The 19,047-nt window shown below is 43.1% G+C and overlaps 1 protein-coding gene across 1 annotated transcript; it reads left to right on the top strand.

Annotated features, from left to right (window-relative positions):
* The first annotated feature begins 10,234 nt into the window (after window positions 1–10,234).
* On the top strand, window positions 10,235–18,630 carry RASD2 (RASD family member 2). Its single transcript, XM_027680524.1, has 3 exons — window positions 10,235–11,032; window positions 14,502–14,781; window positions 16,314–18,630. The coding sequence occupies exons 2-3, from the start codon at window positions 14,511–14,513 to the stop codon at window positions 16,841–16,843; spliced, it is 801 nt and encodes a 266-aa protein (XP_027536325.1). The 5' UTR covers window positions 10,235–11,032; window positions 14,502–14,510; the 3' UTR covers window positions 16,844–18,630.
* Window positions 18,631–19,047: the final 417 nt, after the last annotated feature.

Genomic DNA, 19,047 nt, shown 5'->3' with positions numbered 1-19,047 from the left:
AGGAGGAGAAAAAGTGGAAGCACCCCAAAAGAATGTGTATGTGTTCTCTTTGGTTCATCAAACCATATAATAAATTCCCTGAAGCTCAGTGTCTGGAATGCTGGAAAACTGCACCCTGGCTAGTGATGATTTCTGTATAGAAAATAGCTGTCCAGCCACAGAGCAGGTAGTGAACTGGCTGAGCTCCTCACCCATTTTGATGATCTTAAAGAAGTTTGGCCAGGTTCACTGAGAAACATATCAGGGCATGTTTGGCAGGTCAAGGCACTGACCAAAACGTTACTACCTGGGCAGCCAAGGCTTTTTGCTTCTGTGGTGGCTATGTGGGAAGTCCTAGCACCTCTGACTGGGTGCTAATGGGACACTGAAGGTGTTTGTAGCAATGTCAATGCTACCTTGCCAAGTGTTTTGAAGCATGAGTCACCTCTTCCTGAATAATGAGACTGGCTTACAAGTTATTAATATTTATTTTCTGACTGAAAGTAGGAATGACCTGCCTTTACTTCCAAACCTTTGAATCTGTAGGATTAATTCCAGCAACGCTTACCAGTTTTGTCAGCATGCATGAAAACTTTGGTTTGCTGTCTTTGTATTGTTTTCATTGCTTTAAAGTAAAAATAAAACTGAGGGTTTTTTCCTTTCATCACACAGATCCAAATCTGGAAGGACTCATCAGCTGTTAGGAGATTTACTGTAAAACCACAAGGATTTGCAGTGGTTATTGAGCAGCCATATGCTTGGCTCAGTGCAGTGACCTTTTGCACCTCTGACCAAGCTGCCTATCTGTCCACTCTAAAGCTCTTCCTGGTGGCAAGAGTTTACACTAGCTCAGCTAGAGCGAGGACATTGGATTTATTCCCTTTTGCCCTTTTCAGTATTCACAAATAAAATTTGTCTAGCACAATAGATACAGTTGCTAGTGGAGTCTAAAAACCTCATAACTGAGGATGCAATAAGCCAAGAAGAAAACACATTTCCAATCAACCCCATATGCTGGAAGAGTATCTTGGAGATTCATTCTGCTAAAGAAAACCCTGGCTTTTCTTCACCTTTCCCTTCACTTATAGGGAGAGGACAGAAGAGCTGCTTAGCTGTTCACCTGAAAACACTTAGTGCCTAAAACCTTCATGCTTCCTATCGGCAATGAGAGTGAAAAGCTTTTTCTTGGAGCTACAGGATTGTGCCTCTGTGGTGCAGATCTGGAGCACATGATTTTGTAAGGTTGGGTGTGTACAGGCTAAAGCATAGCAGTCAGGCAGTCAGACATCCTATTTTTAGTAGTGCTCTGTGTACCTGCAGTATCCTTCATTGGCTGCTGGTGGTGGACAAAACCACTGAACCAGTAACCTTTCTCAGGGCATACTCTGAAGCACAATGGATGGGGTGAAGGGCACTTTGGAGGCTCCCTCTGTTGCCTAAAAGCTGGTGAAGCTTCCAGAAAGAAGTGCAAGGCAAGGGGGAGGCTTTGCAGGAAGCACAGAGCTCTGGTAGATCATTGATTTCTGATTGACTGCCAAGGATAGAGGTGCTAGTTGACGAGGGTTTGCATGTTCGAGAGAAGGGAAGTGCCCTTTCACACCTTCTCAACCTGTTTGTGGTTGCATAAGCCTGAAAGCACAGAGCCTGAGGTTGCTATGCCAACTTGCTGAGTTCCTCCCATCCACTTGTCCTTCTGAACAATGGGGCGGGCCTGGAGGAGTGGAAGTTCACCCCGAAACAATCCATCAGTGGCAGAGGGTTTGCTCCATCAGTGGAGCAGACTAAACGGCTCCACAAAGTGTGTGTACCCATGGCCCTTGTGCCACCAATGAGGGAATGCACTAGAGCAACTGATTTGCAGCACTTCTGCTTCCTTATTCTGAGGGCTTTACCTTTGCTGCTGAATTTTGTTTCAAGTCCTCATTGGCAGCGCAGGGCCTGTGCTGTTACCCATCACAAGCACAGCATGAGTCTGTGCGCCTGCTTTCCTTTCTGTAGCATTAAAATAGAGCAAAGTGCCATTCAAAGACTCTGAGAAGGAGGAATCGCTATTTCCAGGTACTTACATAAACTTTCTTCAAGTGCAAAAGTGGAAAAACCTGAACTCCTTAGGTTCTCCTCCTACCCCCTTCCTTAAGAAGGACGCTATATAGAATTAGCTTGTATGGTAAAAGGGTCTTTGAGACAGAACAAAAAAGCAGTGTGGCTTAGGTCTGTACCACATGGAAGAGGCTGGCAAACGAAGCAGCTCCATGTTTTTGCATCATATCTTAATTAGCAGTGATTTCTAGCACAAATTCTCATGGTTAGCCCCTTCCCTTTTGTTGTTTGACCTGCCACATAAATCACAAACCCTTTTCTCTACACTCTAGTGCTATCAGAAATAGAAATCTTGATGAGTTAGTTTACCAGTAATTAAATTTGTCCCTTCTGTTCATTTCACGGATGCAGTTGCCCTCTGCTTCGAAGCAAAGTGCAGGTCAGTGCCAATGGGAGCCTTTAATAATCTGGTCTTATCTGGCACTGAAGATGGAAAGTTTTCTTGCTAATTGTATTATTGCAAAATTATCTAAGAGGAACAAGCTCCTCTGGACAGAGGGAGGTTGGAAGCTTGCAGAGTGATAGAGAAGGTAATGGGTACATTTATACTCCTGCACACGTCCTCCAAGCCTTCAGCCAGAACAAACACACAGAAAATGCCTTAGATCTGATTTCCTTTGACTCAGCAGCTTGCTTTGTCATTTACACCAGAGTAAAAGCTGCTTTGATAGGCTTTCATGTCAGAATGATAGCTTTTTACCTTGCTAAAATTGGGGTGCCAGGCTAGCACAGCCTCCAGTCTGAGCAGAGGAAATGGGCTTGTGGCAAGCCCTAATGTTTCTGCTGGGCAGGGCTCGAGGTGGATGGCCCAGCCTTGAAATCTGGCCCCTGAGGAGGCAGGCAACAGCACTGTAGGCTCCATACAAAAAAGAACTGCTTGTAGCTGTTGCTCAAAAAACTGAATTTTTCTGATTCCAGATCACTGGAGAGATTTGTGGGCAGAGGAACCAGACTGGTTCAGGAAAGTTCTCTAGTTTCACATCAACTAAAGGGACCCATTCAAATTTGGCCCCTGTCAGTAAATATGTGCAAATGCAGAAGCTTTAATCTGACCTCTGATTTTTTAGTTAAACAAATAAAACGCTAGTTATTTCCACTGCAGAGAAAAACCTGACCCTGCAGCACCCTGAGGGCCTCTTTCCTCCTATCTAGTTGGGTTTAATCTTGCAGTTTTTAAGCCTGTTTCATGATTTTGAGGACCTGGCATATATTTGTGGAGAGACTGTAGCAGGCAAAAAAGCTGGGCCAAAGCACTTTCATGTTCTGGTTCCTTTCAAGGATGCAGATGAGATTATTGACATGTCCATTAACTGTACTTCCCAGGAAGGTTTTGGTACTCTGCAATGAGTTTGTTATGCACACATCTCTGTGTGTTGTGTCACCTCCTGGCCATACAGCTGATGCCTGGGACTGAGGACTGAGGACTATTTCCAGTTGTGCAGCCTGAAGGCTATTATTTGTGTGTCCCTTTGCAGACAGATAAAACTGATTCTGCTCATGCTCTGAACTGGCCAAAAGCTATATAATCTCTCAACAGGACTAATTAACTCATGCTCCACAGCTAGGTCATTAGTGATGGCTGCTCAGTTTTCAGTTAGTTTGGAGTGTGGGCAGGGAGACCTTAAGTCAGGAGATGCTTACCCCGAGTAACCTGGGAGTAACTGCTTAAAACCTGTATGTACATTCAGGTTTTCCATCTGTAAACTGCTAAAATATTGATGTTCCTGCTCTGTAGGGGAGACTTAACCTAGGGAAGCAGCTTCCTAGATATTTGCAGAACACGTGGAGATATTAACAAAAAAGTTAGACTAGGAGTGAATAGTATTACCATTATTATTATAATGGATTTTACTTTGGTTCTTGAGTACATGATTGCAGTCCTCTGAGAGGGGGAAACAGAACAAGAACAAAATAAATATAAAAGAACAATCTGTCATTCTCACCTCTTCTTCCCTCAGAGTGATTCCCATTCACTGTCTTCCTTTCATGATGAAAAAAGGTGTATAATATCTCTCAAATCAAAGGAATGTGGCATTTTTCAGTCCCCAAAACATTCTTATTTTCTTAATGAAAGGAACTGTCAACGCCCATGTTCTAACATAGGACTGGTCCTTTAGATAGAGGAAGGCACAGAAACAACTAACCCTGTGTAAAGACACGGTGCCCTAATTAGTGTTCTTGTTAGCAACCACAGCAAACCCAAGTATCAAATAAAACCTGTGCACAATCATGTGGTTGTAGAGCCAGAGCCACCATGAAGCTTCAGGGTTGTAGTTGTGCAGTCCTCCCACATGGCTTCAGGGAGCTGCATTGGATTTAGACAAGCTTGTCAGCCAGGCATAAAAAGACAATGGTGTGAGAAGAGTTGTGCTAGAAGGACATACCTGTAAAGGCTGGCAGGTTTTGCAGGTGAATTAACCCTGTTTTCTGGAGGTACAGCTGTAGATTGAAGGTGTTGGTGGAGTAGGGAAGGAATGTGAGAAACCAGATCCTTAGAGAAGAAAGTTTTTGCCTTTGACAGCTTGCAAGGCAAAGAGGGCTTCTCATTAGGAGTGTTTATATGGAACCAGCTCATACCAAATATAGTGGCCAGATCCAGGCTTGCAATTGCCACTTCTTAATGGAGACCAAAATAGAAGAGCTGGTTACAAGGCAGCATCACGTGTGCTGCAGAGGGCTCTGGCTTGTCAATCTCTGTTTCATGCATTTTTCATGCATCTCCTCTTGTTCCATTTGTTTTGTCTTTGTTTTCAGCTGCATCTAATGAGCCTTAATTGTACTTTTGATTAGATGTTTTTCCATGAGGACTTATGCTCTCGTCCACAGTCCTCTTCATCTTCTCCCAACTCTTTCTTCCCCTCTGCTCTCCTTAGTTGTCCATATTCCCATTGCAGGTAAAAATTTTCCAGAGGTGATCATCAGCCCTTGTAAGAGGGTCAGAACCAATAGAAAAACAGGGCAGGTAAGGACATACCTTGGGGATCCAAGTGACATCACTGGGGACACAGCTACAGAAATGGCCCAAAAGGAATCATTTTGCTCTCTGTCTTTTGGAAGGTGTCAGCCAGGGGAGAGTTTTGAGGGCCTTTTTGAATGAACCCCTTTTTACTAGCATTATTCAGCAGGAGAGATCTGCACTGGCTCCTTCACAGGTGTTAATCTGCCTGGACAAGGACCTGGGAGCAGGTAGGGAAGTGGGATGGTAAATGGAAACTGGAAGTCGTGGAGTAAATCTACGCCCACTCCGTGAAGCACTCTGTGTTCACTGTCAGGTGAGTGCATGACTTGTTCTTCTGCTCCAGCAGGATCAAAAGCTACACAGATGGATGTGTTGGGGATTGCTTTTCCTCCATCAGAGCATGAAAGACTACAAACCACCCTTGCCTTAGAATTCACTGAGGGTAAAGAAATTACACTTTGGTTGGTTTTTTCCCCATGTCCTCCCCTGAAGTATTTTTAAATAAGCTTTTTTTTTTTTGAGCTTTACTTTTGCTTCTGAATAATTTTTCAAATATGAGGAGTTTTAAAAAGTTTCAACAATGGAATAAAAATGAAAGGATGCATGCACGTCTGGTGAGGAAATCTGGACATCCTGTGTCAGTGGCAAAAGGAAAGGAGGGGGGGACTAAAGATGCAGTTTTTTCTCAAAAATATTTCATTAAAATGAATGAAAAACTAATTCATGGCAAATGCAGAAAAGAAGAGGTGACTTGAATTCATTTTTCACAGCAAAGTAATGCTTTTCCATTTTGTAGGGATCTCGGTAAATACTATTAACACATTTTACACTCTGGGATGCTGAGAAATTACAGTTATACACAAATTCTGTGACAGGACCAAGAATATAAATCAAACCACCACTTTCTAAATTGTATGCCTTCTCCAGCTGTATTCTCCCAATTATTACTGTTCTCACTCATAACTGATGATCATTAGTTATTTTCCCAGTCACTGTAACACCCCTGGAGAGCCCTTCACTGAGTTTAAATAGCGGGAGGGGGTACAGGTAATGCAGGGTCAGTAACACTTGCAGCTGTTCATCTATTTGCTGTTCAGAATATGACTTGGTACCTGCAGCTTACTGAGTTCTGAACACTAACTTTTCAGCACTGCTCAAAGGCAGGAGCACCAAGCAGGAGAGATGAATGTGGGAGGGAGGGAAGGAAGGCGAGGGGGTGGAAAAATGAGCCTGCTTTACTGAATAATGAGGGGAGTGAAAATGAATGGGAAAAGAGAGAGAAAAGCTGGTTTAAATATTTAATCTCTGTTGCATTTGCTTTCGAAGAGGAGACAAAAGCCTTGGAACATCTTTTGTCTTGAACTAATTCTGACCAGAGATGAATGGCATGTGATTGTCACTTCTGTCATTTGCCTTAAGGTGGAGAGAAACAGACTGGTCCTGCTGCATCAGCCCATCACATCAGTCTCTGTCTCCAGCCACAGCTGGTACCTGAAGCTGCAGAAGGCATTAAATCACTCATGACAGTGACAGTTCAGCCTCACGAGCCCACATTTCCCTGGATCCTGGCGCCAGCATGGTCAGTGTGTACGCTGCCTGAGAGCTGCACCTGTCTTCAGGGAGGTGGAAGCTCCTTTGAGGGGTCTGAGAAGCAGTTGTGTCTCACCACAGAGCAAGTTGCTTCATTTAGGTCTTCCCCATTTGAAACCAGCTGGTTAGTGCAACACACATCAGTTGTATTTTCCCCTTGTATCTCCCCATTCCTCTGTGCATCTTTCTACCCAGCTGCTTTCTGCAACATTTCTCTTCCACTTCCTTTGACTCGCCCTCCCTAGTCCTCCCTCTCTGCCCACCACTGTACAGGCAGAACCAAAAAACATGCAGCTGTCTTGTCTACCAGCTGCACCATTGGCAGTACCTTTCACAGCTGAGGCAGCCCCACGGATGAGCCAGCAGGACCTGCACGCCAGCATCAGAGACAGCAGCTACATGTGCTGATGAGCCACTGCATCAACAAACCATGGAACCATAGAATGGTTTGTGTTGGAAGGGACTTTAAAAATCACCTAGTTGCAACCCCTCTGCCACGTCCAGGGACACCTTCTACTAGAGCAGGTTGCTCAAAGCCCCATCCAACCTGGTCTTGAACACTTTCAGGGATGGGTCATCCACAACTTCTTCAGATAACCTGTGCCAGTGCCCCACTGCTCTCATAGTAAGTATTTTTCCCCTTAAATCTAATCTAAATTTCTCCTCTTCCAGTTTAAAGCCATTATCCCTTGTCCTATCCCCACTCCATCTTACTGGTAGGCCCTCCTTAGGTACTGGTGCTGAGGTGCTCAGCACAAATTTCTCTTCTCCAGGCTGAACAACCCCAGATCTCTCAGCCTGTCTTCATAGAAGAGGTGTTCCATCCCTCTCATCAACTTTGTGGCACTCTAGACCCAATCCAACAGGTTCATGTCCTTGTTGGGGCCCCCAGAGTCAGATGCAGTATTCCAGATAGGGTCTCATGAGAGGTGAGCAAAGGGGCAGAATCACCTCCCTCAACCTGCTGGCCACACTGCTTTTGATACAGCCCAAGATATGGTTGGTTTTCTGGGCTGTAAGTGCACATGGTCGGGTCATGTTGAGCTTTTCATCCACTGACACCTCACGTTGTTCACTTGATATAACTCATCTTCCACACATTCTGTCTCTCACACTGGACACCCCGACTCAAGGGCTGTACCAAAAGCTATGGCCAGTGTCACCCAGAGAGGCAGGCACCCTTTGTAGCAATAGTGGTTCTCTGAAGCCTGTCATCCTAAAAGAAAACCTTAGACAGATAAAAACCTCATTTAGGCTTTCTTTATAGACTGGAGGAGTGAGAGGAAGAAATGCCTCCAGAGAATAGTACATTGTAAGCCTGGCTTTTAAATTGGTAAATATCTGTAAGCTCTAAGAAAGGCTGATGGTCTCTGACTAATCAGAGGAAATTGTTGAGACTGGGGACTTTTCCTCTTGTTTTGGCAGTGACTTTGTCTCTCTGAATCACTTATTCCCTTTATAAACCTAAAAGCAAAGAGGTGCTGCTATCCCTACTCCTCAGATGGGGACAGATATAACATGACTTCTGCTTAAGAGCCCCTCAGGATGTCTTTGAAAAAGTAGGGATTTTTTTTTTTGAGTTCTGGTTTCCTGAGCCCTGAGGAAAAGCATGAAAGCCTGGCATTTTGTCAACTCCTTAACTGGGAGCATACCATAGGAAAGGAAGCAAAAAACACCAATCTAAAAACCTACAACAATGTCTTCCAAGGCTCTGAAGGCTCATAGTTATCAATTATCTTTTGAAGGCTTACTTCAAAAGTAATTTGTTTTTTTACTAGCTGTCTGATAAGAGATCAAATAAAGCTAGGGTGAATAGTCAAGTATGTTCCTATTTTATTTTGATATCATTTGAGGAACTCGATTGGCTACTTGAAATGCTGGAGAGAACAGCTGAGTAGGAGTTTGGACTGAGTGAAGCCAGCTAGGCAAGAGTTTTGCGTTTGGTTTTCAAAAGAGCTTGAGTAGGCTGAGATTCCAGGCTGATGAGATGGTCTCCTCGATGACTACACTTCTTTCTTGGTAGAGAACTCAGTTCACTTGACACATGAGCTATAGGGATGAAAGCGGAGTTTATTTTCTGTAGCACTACAGGATTTGACTTTGCTAATTTTTGTGGCAGTTCCCCCTCTGGCAATGATACCAGGATGCTGGTTACTCTGTTTGGATCTAAGCTACACAAATAGCTGACCGGACACCAAAGATGGCAGCTTTTGGTCCAGGTTTGATCTGAACCAATGACTTAGGAATGGGAAGCATCATATCTTACGCCAAAAATTTGTCTGAGCCATAAAAATACTCCTTTGCTTTTTGCCAAAGAAAAAAGGCACAGGAGCTGACAAAGGAGATCTCGTACTGTGGTCTAAAAAGAGCTCGATTCAGGTCATGACCAATTACCAGTTTGGTACCAGGTAAAACACCAGGAGTGTTTCAATGGTGCTCTGCCGAGCTGTGCTCTTCCTTCCCAAATCTGAAGTTGTTTGCAGGAGCCGCTGCACCCCAAATTTGATCCATGCTGTTTTGCCTTTCTGTTAGCCTGGGAGTCCCCAGATGCACATCAGGACAGCTCAGGACAACCATGACTGACCTTAGTGGCAGCCTCTGCCTCTCACAGACAGTTACAGCAGGACTCATCCCACAGCCTGTGCTGTATCCTTCCATGTCTGTCGGCACAGAGACACGCATAGGAGTGTCAGACCATGTGCCTGCAACAGCCACGCGAGGAGTCCTCCTCGGCAGCTGCTGCTGCTGCTGGCTGTGGATGGCTGCTGTGCAGCGCCAGGAGCGCGGGCAAAGCAGGGAAGTGTTATTCCAAGGGTGGCGAGAGAAACCTCCTTGTGCTCTGAGAAGGAGAAAAAGCAAAGCATCTCAGAAATTCCTCCAAAGCTACAGGAATTGTTGCACGGGGAATAGGGGGGATAGGGAAGGGGGGACGCATCTGGAGATGAAATGTACATGGTAGTTGGAAGACAATCTTTTTGGCATCTTTTAAAATAAACTCATAGATCTAAACTATTACTTCAGCTCAAAAAAGAGAGAAAATTCAAGGCCATTATCAATTAAATAAATTGCAAACACAATTTTTCAGTTGGAGTTTAACAAACTGCTTGGATTCACCCTATTTTTAATTTGTTTCTGTCTATTTTCTGAGTTTCAGTTCCCCACACTTTCAGTTGTTTGACCTTTTTTTAACATTTCTATTACCCATTTGTAGTTTAGTTTTTCAGTTATTTAAATATTAATGAGAGAACAGCAGTTGCACATTATTCTTGTTTCTCAATTAAACCAACCAGCCATTCTAATGTAAATGTCTTTGAGGTTGAGGAAATAGGAGAAAGTATTACAGAAATCATGGACAGAAAGCTCCTACTTGGGGAATGAGTCAATCTGCTGCTGTCTAGCAGAAAAGATCAGCACAGAAGTATAGAGCCTTTAGAAACAGCTTATGAATTTACAGCTTGCAAAGTAAATGAATTCTCTATGTCTCTCATACACACACGCTAACTCATTCCCCACACATGCATACATACAGGTCTCTGGTAGAAAGACAGGGAATGTGCAGTCTGCGATGCATATGAACTTTCTGTTTAGAGGAGAAAAGATTTTTCCAATAGGCACAAAATCCCACCCCCTCAGCACCCCTCCTTCCCCTGTGTCTGACACTGACTTCAAGGGAGGAGTTGAGCCAATTATCTGTGAGTCCTACAGAAGAAAAATCTGCAATTTGCCAGTAGTTGTGAGAGCGAGAAGGAGAAAGGCAGCGAGGGAAGAAGAAAGACTTAATTGGTAAATATAAAGAAAAACCTCTTCTGTCCTAGAAAGAGAATATTTTAAAGCAAATCTCAGACCAGCAGAAAAGAAGCTTGTGCAGAGGGATGTACCAGGCAAGACCTGGGGAAGCGTAGACAACTTCCATGCCTGCACTGATCTTTCCCCATAGGGTCTGAGGCAGCATAGAGGCAGGGTGGGCCAGCCAGACGCACCCACTACCCTGCACAACTAGGTCTTGATCCTGAAATTCTTTCTCCCCCAGCAGAGCCTACGCAACTCGTAAGAAAAGACAGTGGGGGTGGGAGAGACTCTGCTTTTCCTTTTCTCGAACTGAGGCTGTGAAGGAAAAAGCTCATCTCACCAAAGGGAAAAGCTGTCACTGCTTCTGAGGCTCTTCTTTAGCCTATGTCGGTTGCCTGATCTAGTAATTACCATTCATGGGATAACACCCTCTGGAGCCCTGCAGTCCTTCCCAATCCTGCTAAGTTCTTGGAAAACACTGGAGACTGAGCCCAGAATAAGCAACGTGGGATCCACAGAACAACAGCCTTTTACAGCAGCAACCACCTCTGATTAAAATTATCAGCTTCTTCAGACTGCACCAAGATCCAGGACTGCTCCTCCAAGGAAAGAGAGGTAAGAAATCAGCATGGAGTTTGGGATGAAAGTAGGAAACAAACATCCCACGGGAGTGATTTTGGTGTGCATGGAAATTACAGGGACACTAATAGTGATTAACAAGTGACAGGTTTGTTATGCATGATAGCATTTGTGTCTATGTCCTTTTTAGCTGGGTGCAGTGATTTACTCTGGGGTGGCAAATAGAGACAGAAGCAGTAGCTGGAGACGGAGGAGTGCAAGAGAGGTAGTTCAGAAGTCTATTCATGGATGGGGAGTGGTAGGGAGCATATGCCCTGATGGGAGAATGGAAAACTAAGGTGCAATAGCTCTAGGTAGGTTGAATGAAGAATATTTTCCTTAGATATCTCTCTCTGGGTGCTCAGGATCAGATTTGTCAATACCTCACTGGAATTCAGTCGAGTGCTCTCCAGAGCATACAAAAGCAGGTTTGTTGTCATTCACCCAATGCCTGCCTATGAAAAGAGCAGTGGTGGTGAGCAGGTAGAAGATGACAGAGGGAGTCAAGATAAACGGGATTTAATGATGACTTTGGTCTGCTGTTTCAGCTCTCTCTGGGCATAGGAGCCTTTCCCTTTATTAAGAGGAGATAACATTAATTGCCTATATTTCTACAACATTTTGAAATCCCTGCACTGTACCAATATAAAATACTAATGTAAACTTTCCAGCATCAAGCCAGTATATAAAGCAGAAGGTATCACTGGGAATTAATCTATGCTTAAGAATTTAATAAACTGGAAGGAAAAGATGTAGATTAAAGCCAGCTGGAGCTTGTTTGTCTCCTCATTCTCTTCTGATTGATTTTGCTTTACTTAGTACATGAACATGTGGTCGCTCTCTCTGTTTCTTTTCTCCTGCCTTTAATCTTTTTCAATGTATGAGTGAGTGCCTGTGCTCCCCCCTGCCACCTCTGGGTGTGAAGGCTGAAGTTTCATTCCTTTTCTGAAAAGGAAAGAAGGTAGACTGTGTTGAACTGGAGAAAAACTGGACTGGGGGCATAAGAAGAGAAGGCACAAAACACAAATATAATATCCTAGTTCAACAGCATGCTCTGGAGTCAGATTTGCAGGAGAGGTGATGAGTAGCAACTCCATGAGTCAAAGTGCTGGAAAGCATTTTTCAACTTCAAGTGAAATGAAAAACAGTTAAGAAAGCACAGGAGTTCTCTTGACTGAATGCCTTGAAAGGTGGAACAAGGACAGTGTACAGTGATCAGGTCCCTCAGCAAGCATGTTCTGTACAGGACATATAAGGCATTTGCTTAAAATGCATAACTGTGCTCAATCCTGGATGCTTTTGCACCGAGTTGTACGAAACTGATCTCTAGAAGGTGTAAACCAACACAGTCCACTTGTCCTCATGCAGCTACACTGGTCCATCTCAGTCTGAGGAGCTGACTCACTTCTAGATACTGATGCTGGGCTGTAAAGAAGTTTGTAGTTTTCCGCATTAATCTATTTCCCTGTTTTTCTCTGCCAAATAAGCCTGAGAGGAAGAAAGGAAGCATTAAGTCTGTTCATGGATGGAAGACAGTATTGAACTGGCTACATAGGAAAGGGCAGAGACAGTGTACGTACCAGTGTTGTTTCAGAGACTGAATATGGTGTTTCTGCACTATTGGAGAGAGGTCCTGTGGTGACTAGAATACAGAGTCCAGTTCAAATACCAGATAGGTCCTGTTGTAGCTAGAACACAGAGTCCGGTTCAAATACTGATGTGGTCCTTGCTGTCATTCCCACCACAGCAATCCCAACAGTACCATAACTCTGCATGTATGTGTCCTTTCAAAGTTGTGTGCTGACGTTGCTGTCTGCCTCTAATATCATGCTGTCCTGCCTGACGACTATAATTCAGAGTGTAAGCTACTCTGAGGAGAGCATTACATTTTCTTTTGTCCTTTAGGTAAGGCTGAATATGCTGTTGTCATGTGGCAAATTATATTAATAATGATAAATAGTTGTGTTTTGCTGTTTCCTTGGGCAATAGCACAGCACTTGGAATGATGCTGGATCAGAATTCCAGAGACTTCTTTATTTAGCAGTGACTGTATCTGCACTGCTGCTTTGGTGCTTAGCACATGTTAAACAAAGTAAAATATTTTAAGCTCTTGACTGAGATAATTGTCAGCCACATAAAAGCCTGGGAGATAAAATTCACTCAGGGTAAAGATAGGAATCCAGATCTGGACCCAGAAATGATATTTCAGTGTACATAAAGTACTTGCATTGTAATACTAAATAAACAACATCTAAGTTAAATAAACGGCACAGTAGGAACTTGATTATTCTTTAATAAGATCCTAGTAACCAAAATAAACTCTTTCCAAAATGTGCCTTCTTTGCTCTAACGGTCAGCTTTGTCCACACGGGTTGTATTTTTCCTTTCTGCACACAATTCATTTGAACTGGTACACGAAAAAGGTCTGAGCATCACTTTTTCTTTCCTATCAAAGTTTTCTGCATCTGAGTGCTATGTCAAAATGCAATCTCCAAGGTCTCTGACATTTTAGATGTCAGGGGTTGGAAATCTTGTCTAATAGCTATTTAAGATGGCTGTCCTTCATCTTTTCTCCTGCTTGTACTTAGCACCCGCAAAGACCACGACACCCGCAAGAGCTGTGTATGTATAAAGACTGAAGCTCCTGCTGCAATGCTGATAGTTTGCTGATAGTGAATTCCCACACTACCAGTCCAAAGAGTAAGATTAAAATCTTGTTTCTAAAAGGTCACTGAAGGTACAGATGTTTGAATTTATCACCAACCAGTGCTATTTTATGGCTCACACTCCCTGCATCAGCAATGAAGGTTGCATGGGACCAGCTATTTAAAGTTACTGAGATGTCTAGCTGCCACTGATGTTAAGCATGATTTTTGTTTGTGTCTGACTTTTACTTGATCTTAGAAAACAAGTATTATGCACAACTCCTATTTAGGCAACGAAATGAAGCAATCTAGGTTCTAGTGGCAGCTGCAGTGGATGTAATATATTGGGGAATCTGACCTCTGTGTTTATGTATCTAAATGAGAAGCAAGCTCTACTGGAAAATCTGGTAATGTATAAGTGATGCAGATGGTGAGAAGGAACCTGGTGTCTAAGTTGAAGCACAGCTGATGAATTTAGCCCTTAATGTTTAGATGAAACAGCAAATTGCAATTCAAAAGCGTGTTATTTTTCAGTGTAAATGCCTTCATTTTTATATTACTTTAAAAGAAAAGAAAAAAAATACCAACAACAACAAAACCAAACAAATAAAAAACCCAAAACCAAAACCAAATATTCCCTGGAAATGAGACTGAAAAAGTTTAAGCATTTCCAATGAAAAGATTTCTGTATGGACCATTCATCTACTAATCAGGACTATGCTCCAGAGCACTCTTTGACAAGCTTGTGGTAAGGAGCTGCCCTATTTTATCTTCCATTTTGTTTCTGATCTTTCCTCCAACTCTGCTCTTTCCTCTTTCAGGATCAAGCAATGATGAAGACCATGTCCGGTGGAAACTGCAACCTGAATGTGCCAGCCAAGAACTCGTACCGGATGGTAGTGCTGGGAGCCTCCAGGGTGGGGAAAAGCTCCATTGTCTCACGCTTTCTCAACGGCCGGTTTGAGGATCAGTACACTCCTACCATCGAGGATTTTCATCGCAAGGTCTACAACATCCGAGGAGACATGTATCAGCTGGACATCCTGGACACCTCTGGGAATCACCCTTTTCCTGCTATGAGGAGGCTTTCCATCCTGACAGGTGAGAAAGTCGTGGGGAAGTTAGTAGATGGGGAACTGTGGGTGAAAGATCTTAAGGATAGATTATTTTCAAGATTAGCTTGAAAAGTGTAGCATGGAGATGACTTTTTCTTGGGAGTAAGCTAAAGGGACTGCTTGATGTTGTTGCAAGATACACTTCCAGAGAGAGAGATTTCCTGTTTGGGGTGCTCCGGCACTATAGGGAATGCATTAGCCACAGAATGGAAGTCCACTAGGTGAAGGTCTGATATTGAAATTTCCTTCTAGTTTATTTCCCTTCTACCTTCCCCTCTTGCTCCGTATTTTCATTGCAGTCACAAATAAATGCCTGAATAAAATCTTGAGGGCACAAAGAACAGAAGAGGGCAAAATAAACACGTCATTATAAGACACATGTAGTGAAAAACAAATGTAAAATGCACAAGAAGGGAATTCTAACCAAGAACATTCCAAAGAATTTTTTATTCCTAAAATTTCCAGCCCGATTTCTTTGATTTGATATTCCTGTAAAAGGATACCTCTTTAGTCTGTGCTTAATCAAATGTGTTAAAAGGAGGGGAGGGGAAGGGAAAATGGGGGGCTCAGTTTGAACATTCTCACTGTCAAACTGTTCCTGTTGTGAGCTAAAATGAATTTTTTAATTGTAAAAAGTGACAGTAGAGATACCTTCAGCCACACCTCACAGCAAACCTACTTTCTGGATTCGCTATCTACCCTTCTAGCTGGCCAGTGAAACATAAGTTTCACATCTGGCCAGGATAGCATGTGCATTCAAGTGAGGTCCTAGGACCAGTTTCCAGGATGCAAATATGAGCTTTTGTCCCTGAAAGCTCTCTTAGCATGTTCCACACAAGTGTCATTCAACAGGCAATGATTTGCCTTATTTTCTACTTGCATAAGGAATTGTAAGTCAGGAAATGTCAAAAGGAAATGCCACAGGGGATCTGTGTCATTTATGTATTCCTTTTTTTCCGTGGTCTGTTTCTCTTGAGCAAATGCAATGACAGAAGAGCACTGCACACTGAGAAACTTCTTATTACTGACTTAGGCATTCAGGACTGACTAGCTGTAAATCTTTAGTTCAGGTGTTGCTCCGCATATTGTGTAATCAAAAGGCCAAAGCTGAGTGGCTACTAGCTCTCCACTCTTACTGGTGTCCGAACAGGCTCTGTTTTACACAGAGATACAAACGAAATGAAGAGAAAGGAAGAGCAATGCAGCAGAGCTGAGATAGAGCCACGTTCACAAAAGAGAGCAAAACACACAATAACTTACAAGCTCAGTGCAAACTATGAACATGCTCAGATATCACTGGAGTAACATCATAGCCAAAAGTCTTTTTCATATCACTACAGAAAGGTGTGGGGAGTTGAATTAGAAGAACTAAAGTACAGCTGAGTGGATAGATGCCAAAGGACCAACCAAAAAACCTGGGGAAGAGATGGCAAATAAACATATTTCTTTTTTAAAATTTGTTCCTCTGACACTGGCTGCAACCAACAAACCTTTACAGTATCTTTTTTTAAATTGCAGGGGATGTTTTCATCCTGGTATTTAGCCTGGACAACAGAGAATCCTTTGATGAGGTCAAGCGGCTCCAGAAACAGATCCTTGAGGTCAAATCCTGCCTGAAGAACAAGACCAAGGAATCAGCTGACCTCCCCATGGTGATCTGTGGAAACAAAAATGATCACAGTGAAGTCTTCCGCAAGGTACGCACTGATGAAGGTGAGAATCTTGTCTCCAGTGACGAAAACTGTGCTTACTTTGAAGTGTCAGCCAAGAAGAACACCAATGTGGATGAGATGTTCTATGTTCTCTTCACCATGGCCAAGCTACCTCATGAGATGAGCCCTTCTCTCCACAGGAAAATCTCCATCCAGTATAGTGACACTTTCCAACAGAAATCCTTCCGGATGCGCCGATTCAAGGACATGGGGGCCTATGGCATGATTTCTCCCTTTGCTCGCCGGCCAAGCGTCAACAGTGACCTGAAGTATATCAAATCGAAAGTTCTCCGGGAAGGTCAGTCCAGAGAGAGGGAGAAATGCACAATCCAGTGAAGGAGGCTTGCACTTCTGTCTGAAGTCAATATCCACATGCAGTGCCTTAAAGAAAAAATGGTCCATGGGAACAGAGAACGGGCTCATGGGGTTTATTCAGAAAACCCAATGTGGAGAAAGGATAACTCTTCCTGTGGATTCTGCTGAGTCACAAATGTAAATAACATCATCCTTGAAAATGACTGGGAAAAAAGCATATGCCTGAGATACGAGTGCATTTTTTTTGTCTTTGTAATGTAGTTCCTCTTCATTCCCCTTTTTGTTTAAAGAATACAGGCCTGAGAAGTAAAGACTTTTCAACCTTATCCTTACAAAGAAAATAGGTCAAAAATGCACAGGAGGCATTAACACTTACCCAGCATGCAGCTCTTGCTAAGAGAGAGGAAATTATATGTGTGTGTGTGAATCTCTGTGCGTCTGTGTGTATGTGTGCATGCATGTGTGGAGCTCTCTTTTTAAAAAGCGGGACTTGCATTTCAAAGGGCAGCAGTCCTAACTGAGGATTCACAGGTTGGGAGTGGACTCTATATGCGGATGCACGACTTCCACTCACTTCTGAGGGCACCTGCATTAAGAAGAACTTGATTTTATGTTTGTGAGAACAGTTACCATTTGACATCGACATGAATGTTGGTTTATGTTATAGATTTTATTTGGGATTTGGGGTTTTTTATTGTCTGGGGGTGCATTTTTAGCAAAATCAGATGGCGTGTTTGACATTAAATAGTGTCTGCTTTCTACCACTGAAAGGTGGTTTTCATCTGTAAAATTTTCTAGTATGTACATTGGTTGAAAGTGAAATAGTTCTGCAAAAACCAATGCATTTGACTGCTTTTCAAGCCTGGTGTGATATTGTTTCTCAAAGCAGCCACACCAACTCTGAGTACCATAGTACAAATGCCACACTCTGCCTTGATGGTCACCGGAGTAATGATTTCTTCCTCTGCCTGTGTCAGCTGAGAGTGACCAGATTAATATGTAGACTTAGGCCACTTAAGAGGCAGGATTGGGTTGTTCTTCAAAATTAGGAACTGAATGATTATAGGGCCAGCTCCATCGTATTTCTTCTGTTAACATGCCTCTAGTCATTTTGTTCATGGATTCCTCCACTGTCTGATAAAGGTTGCCTGAATGGAAACCTTTGCACTGCAGAACAGAAGCTTTGTGCTGGCTGTCCAAACAGGGCTGAACAGACTGGTCAGACAAATCTGGGGCTGTCCATTCACTACTTTCTCTTCTCAGCTCAGTACAGGCTTCCTTGTCTTCAGCTCTCTCCCTGTTCTGCTTTTGGCTCTGTTATTTGATGAGTTCCTGTGTGCCCTCAAAGCCCAATATATTCTCTCAGATATGAGCTTACCACTCTCGCTGACTGAAATGAGATGTGTGCACACATATCTGTGAGCAAAGCATGGCCCCAAGACTGTACACAACAGTAGAATATGTATGTTATATATACCTCAGAATGACCTTCAGATACATTCTCTCTTTCTCACCCTCAGTTTCTGTTCTTGGCTGTGGTTGCCTTGCTGTGTCTTGGGCAGAGCTGTGAGCTAGTTCGTGCTATAATTTGACAGGAAACCAAGAATGATGATTGTCTGTAAAAATTAGCCTCTGGGACTCAAAATCTCATATTCATTTATCAGCTCCACCCTTCACTGGTACTGTATATTGACTGGTAAAATACCCTGTTCTTTTATTCCTGTTGCCAAGGCAGCACCTTTCTGATCATGTCTCCCTCCCTCTCTATAAATATGTAAATGGTTTATGATTAAACCTGGTTTATTTATTACCTGTGTCCTTGTCTTTTATACTTTCTCCAAGAATAAGGGGGAAGGTTCAGTTTTTATATTGTGCCAGTGCATCAAGGCAAGTGAGTTCTGGGTTGCAAGTCCTTATGAAATCTCCAGTAAGTTCTGGAAGAACCTTTTAAGTCCTCCAGACAGCAGGGGCTACACACTTGTCTATTTGGAACAGAACTATATCCACGTCTATCTATCTGTCTATCTATCTGAACATTAACTTATATATACATATATCTGCAGAGGCAGACAGTTACTCTTCCCCATGCTGCCTCCAACACAAGAAAACAACAACTCTGTTCTTCGTGTACAGAGCTGATATGCTGATCTCTGGTGTGACTTAATGTGGTCTCTGCAGACACATCACTGGTTATCTCAGCAGTCTCTCCCTCTCACCATTTGAAC

This window comes from Neopelma chrysocephalum, unplaced genomic scaffold (assembly GCF_003984885.1).
Source record: "Neopelma chrysocephalum unplaced genomic scaffold, ASM398488v2 Primary Assembly neopelma1_59, whole genome shotgun sequence".
Classification (NCBI taxonomy): domain Eukaryota; kingdom Metazoa; phylum Chordata; class Aves; order Passeriformes; family Pipridae; genus Neopelma; species Neopelma chrysocephalum.
The sequence above is the reverse complement of the archived record's forward strand: the minus strand, read 5'-3'. Positions and strand labels throughout refer to the sequence as shown.

Coding starts and splice junctions, on each gene's coding strand:
- RASD2 (XM_027680524.1), top strand. CDS start 14,511: ATGATGAAGACCATGTCCGGTGGAAACTGCAACCTGAATGTGCCAGCC. Junction 14,782..16,313: donor GAGGCTTTCCATCCTGACAG/GTGAGAAAGTCG, acceptor TTTAAATTGCAG/GGGATGTTTTCATCCTGGTA.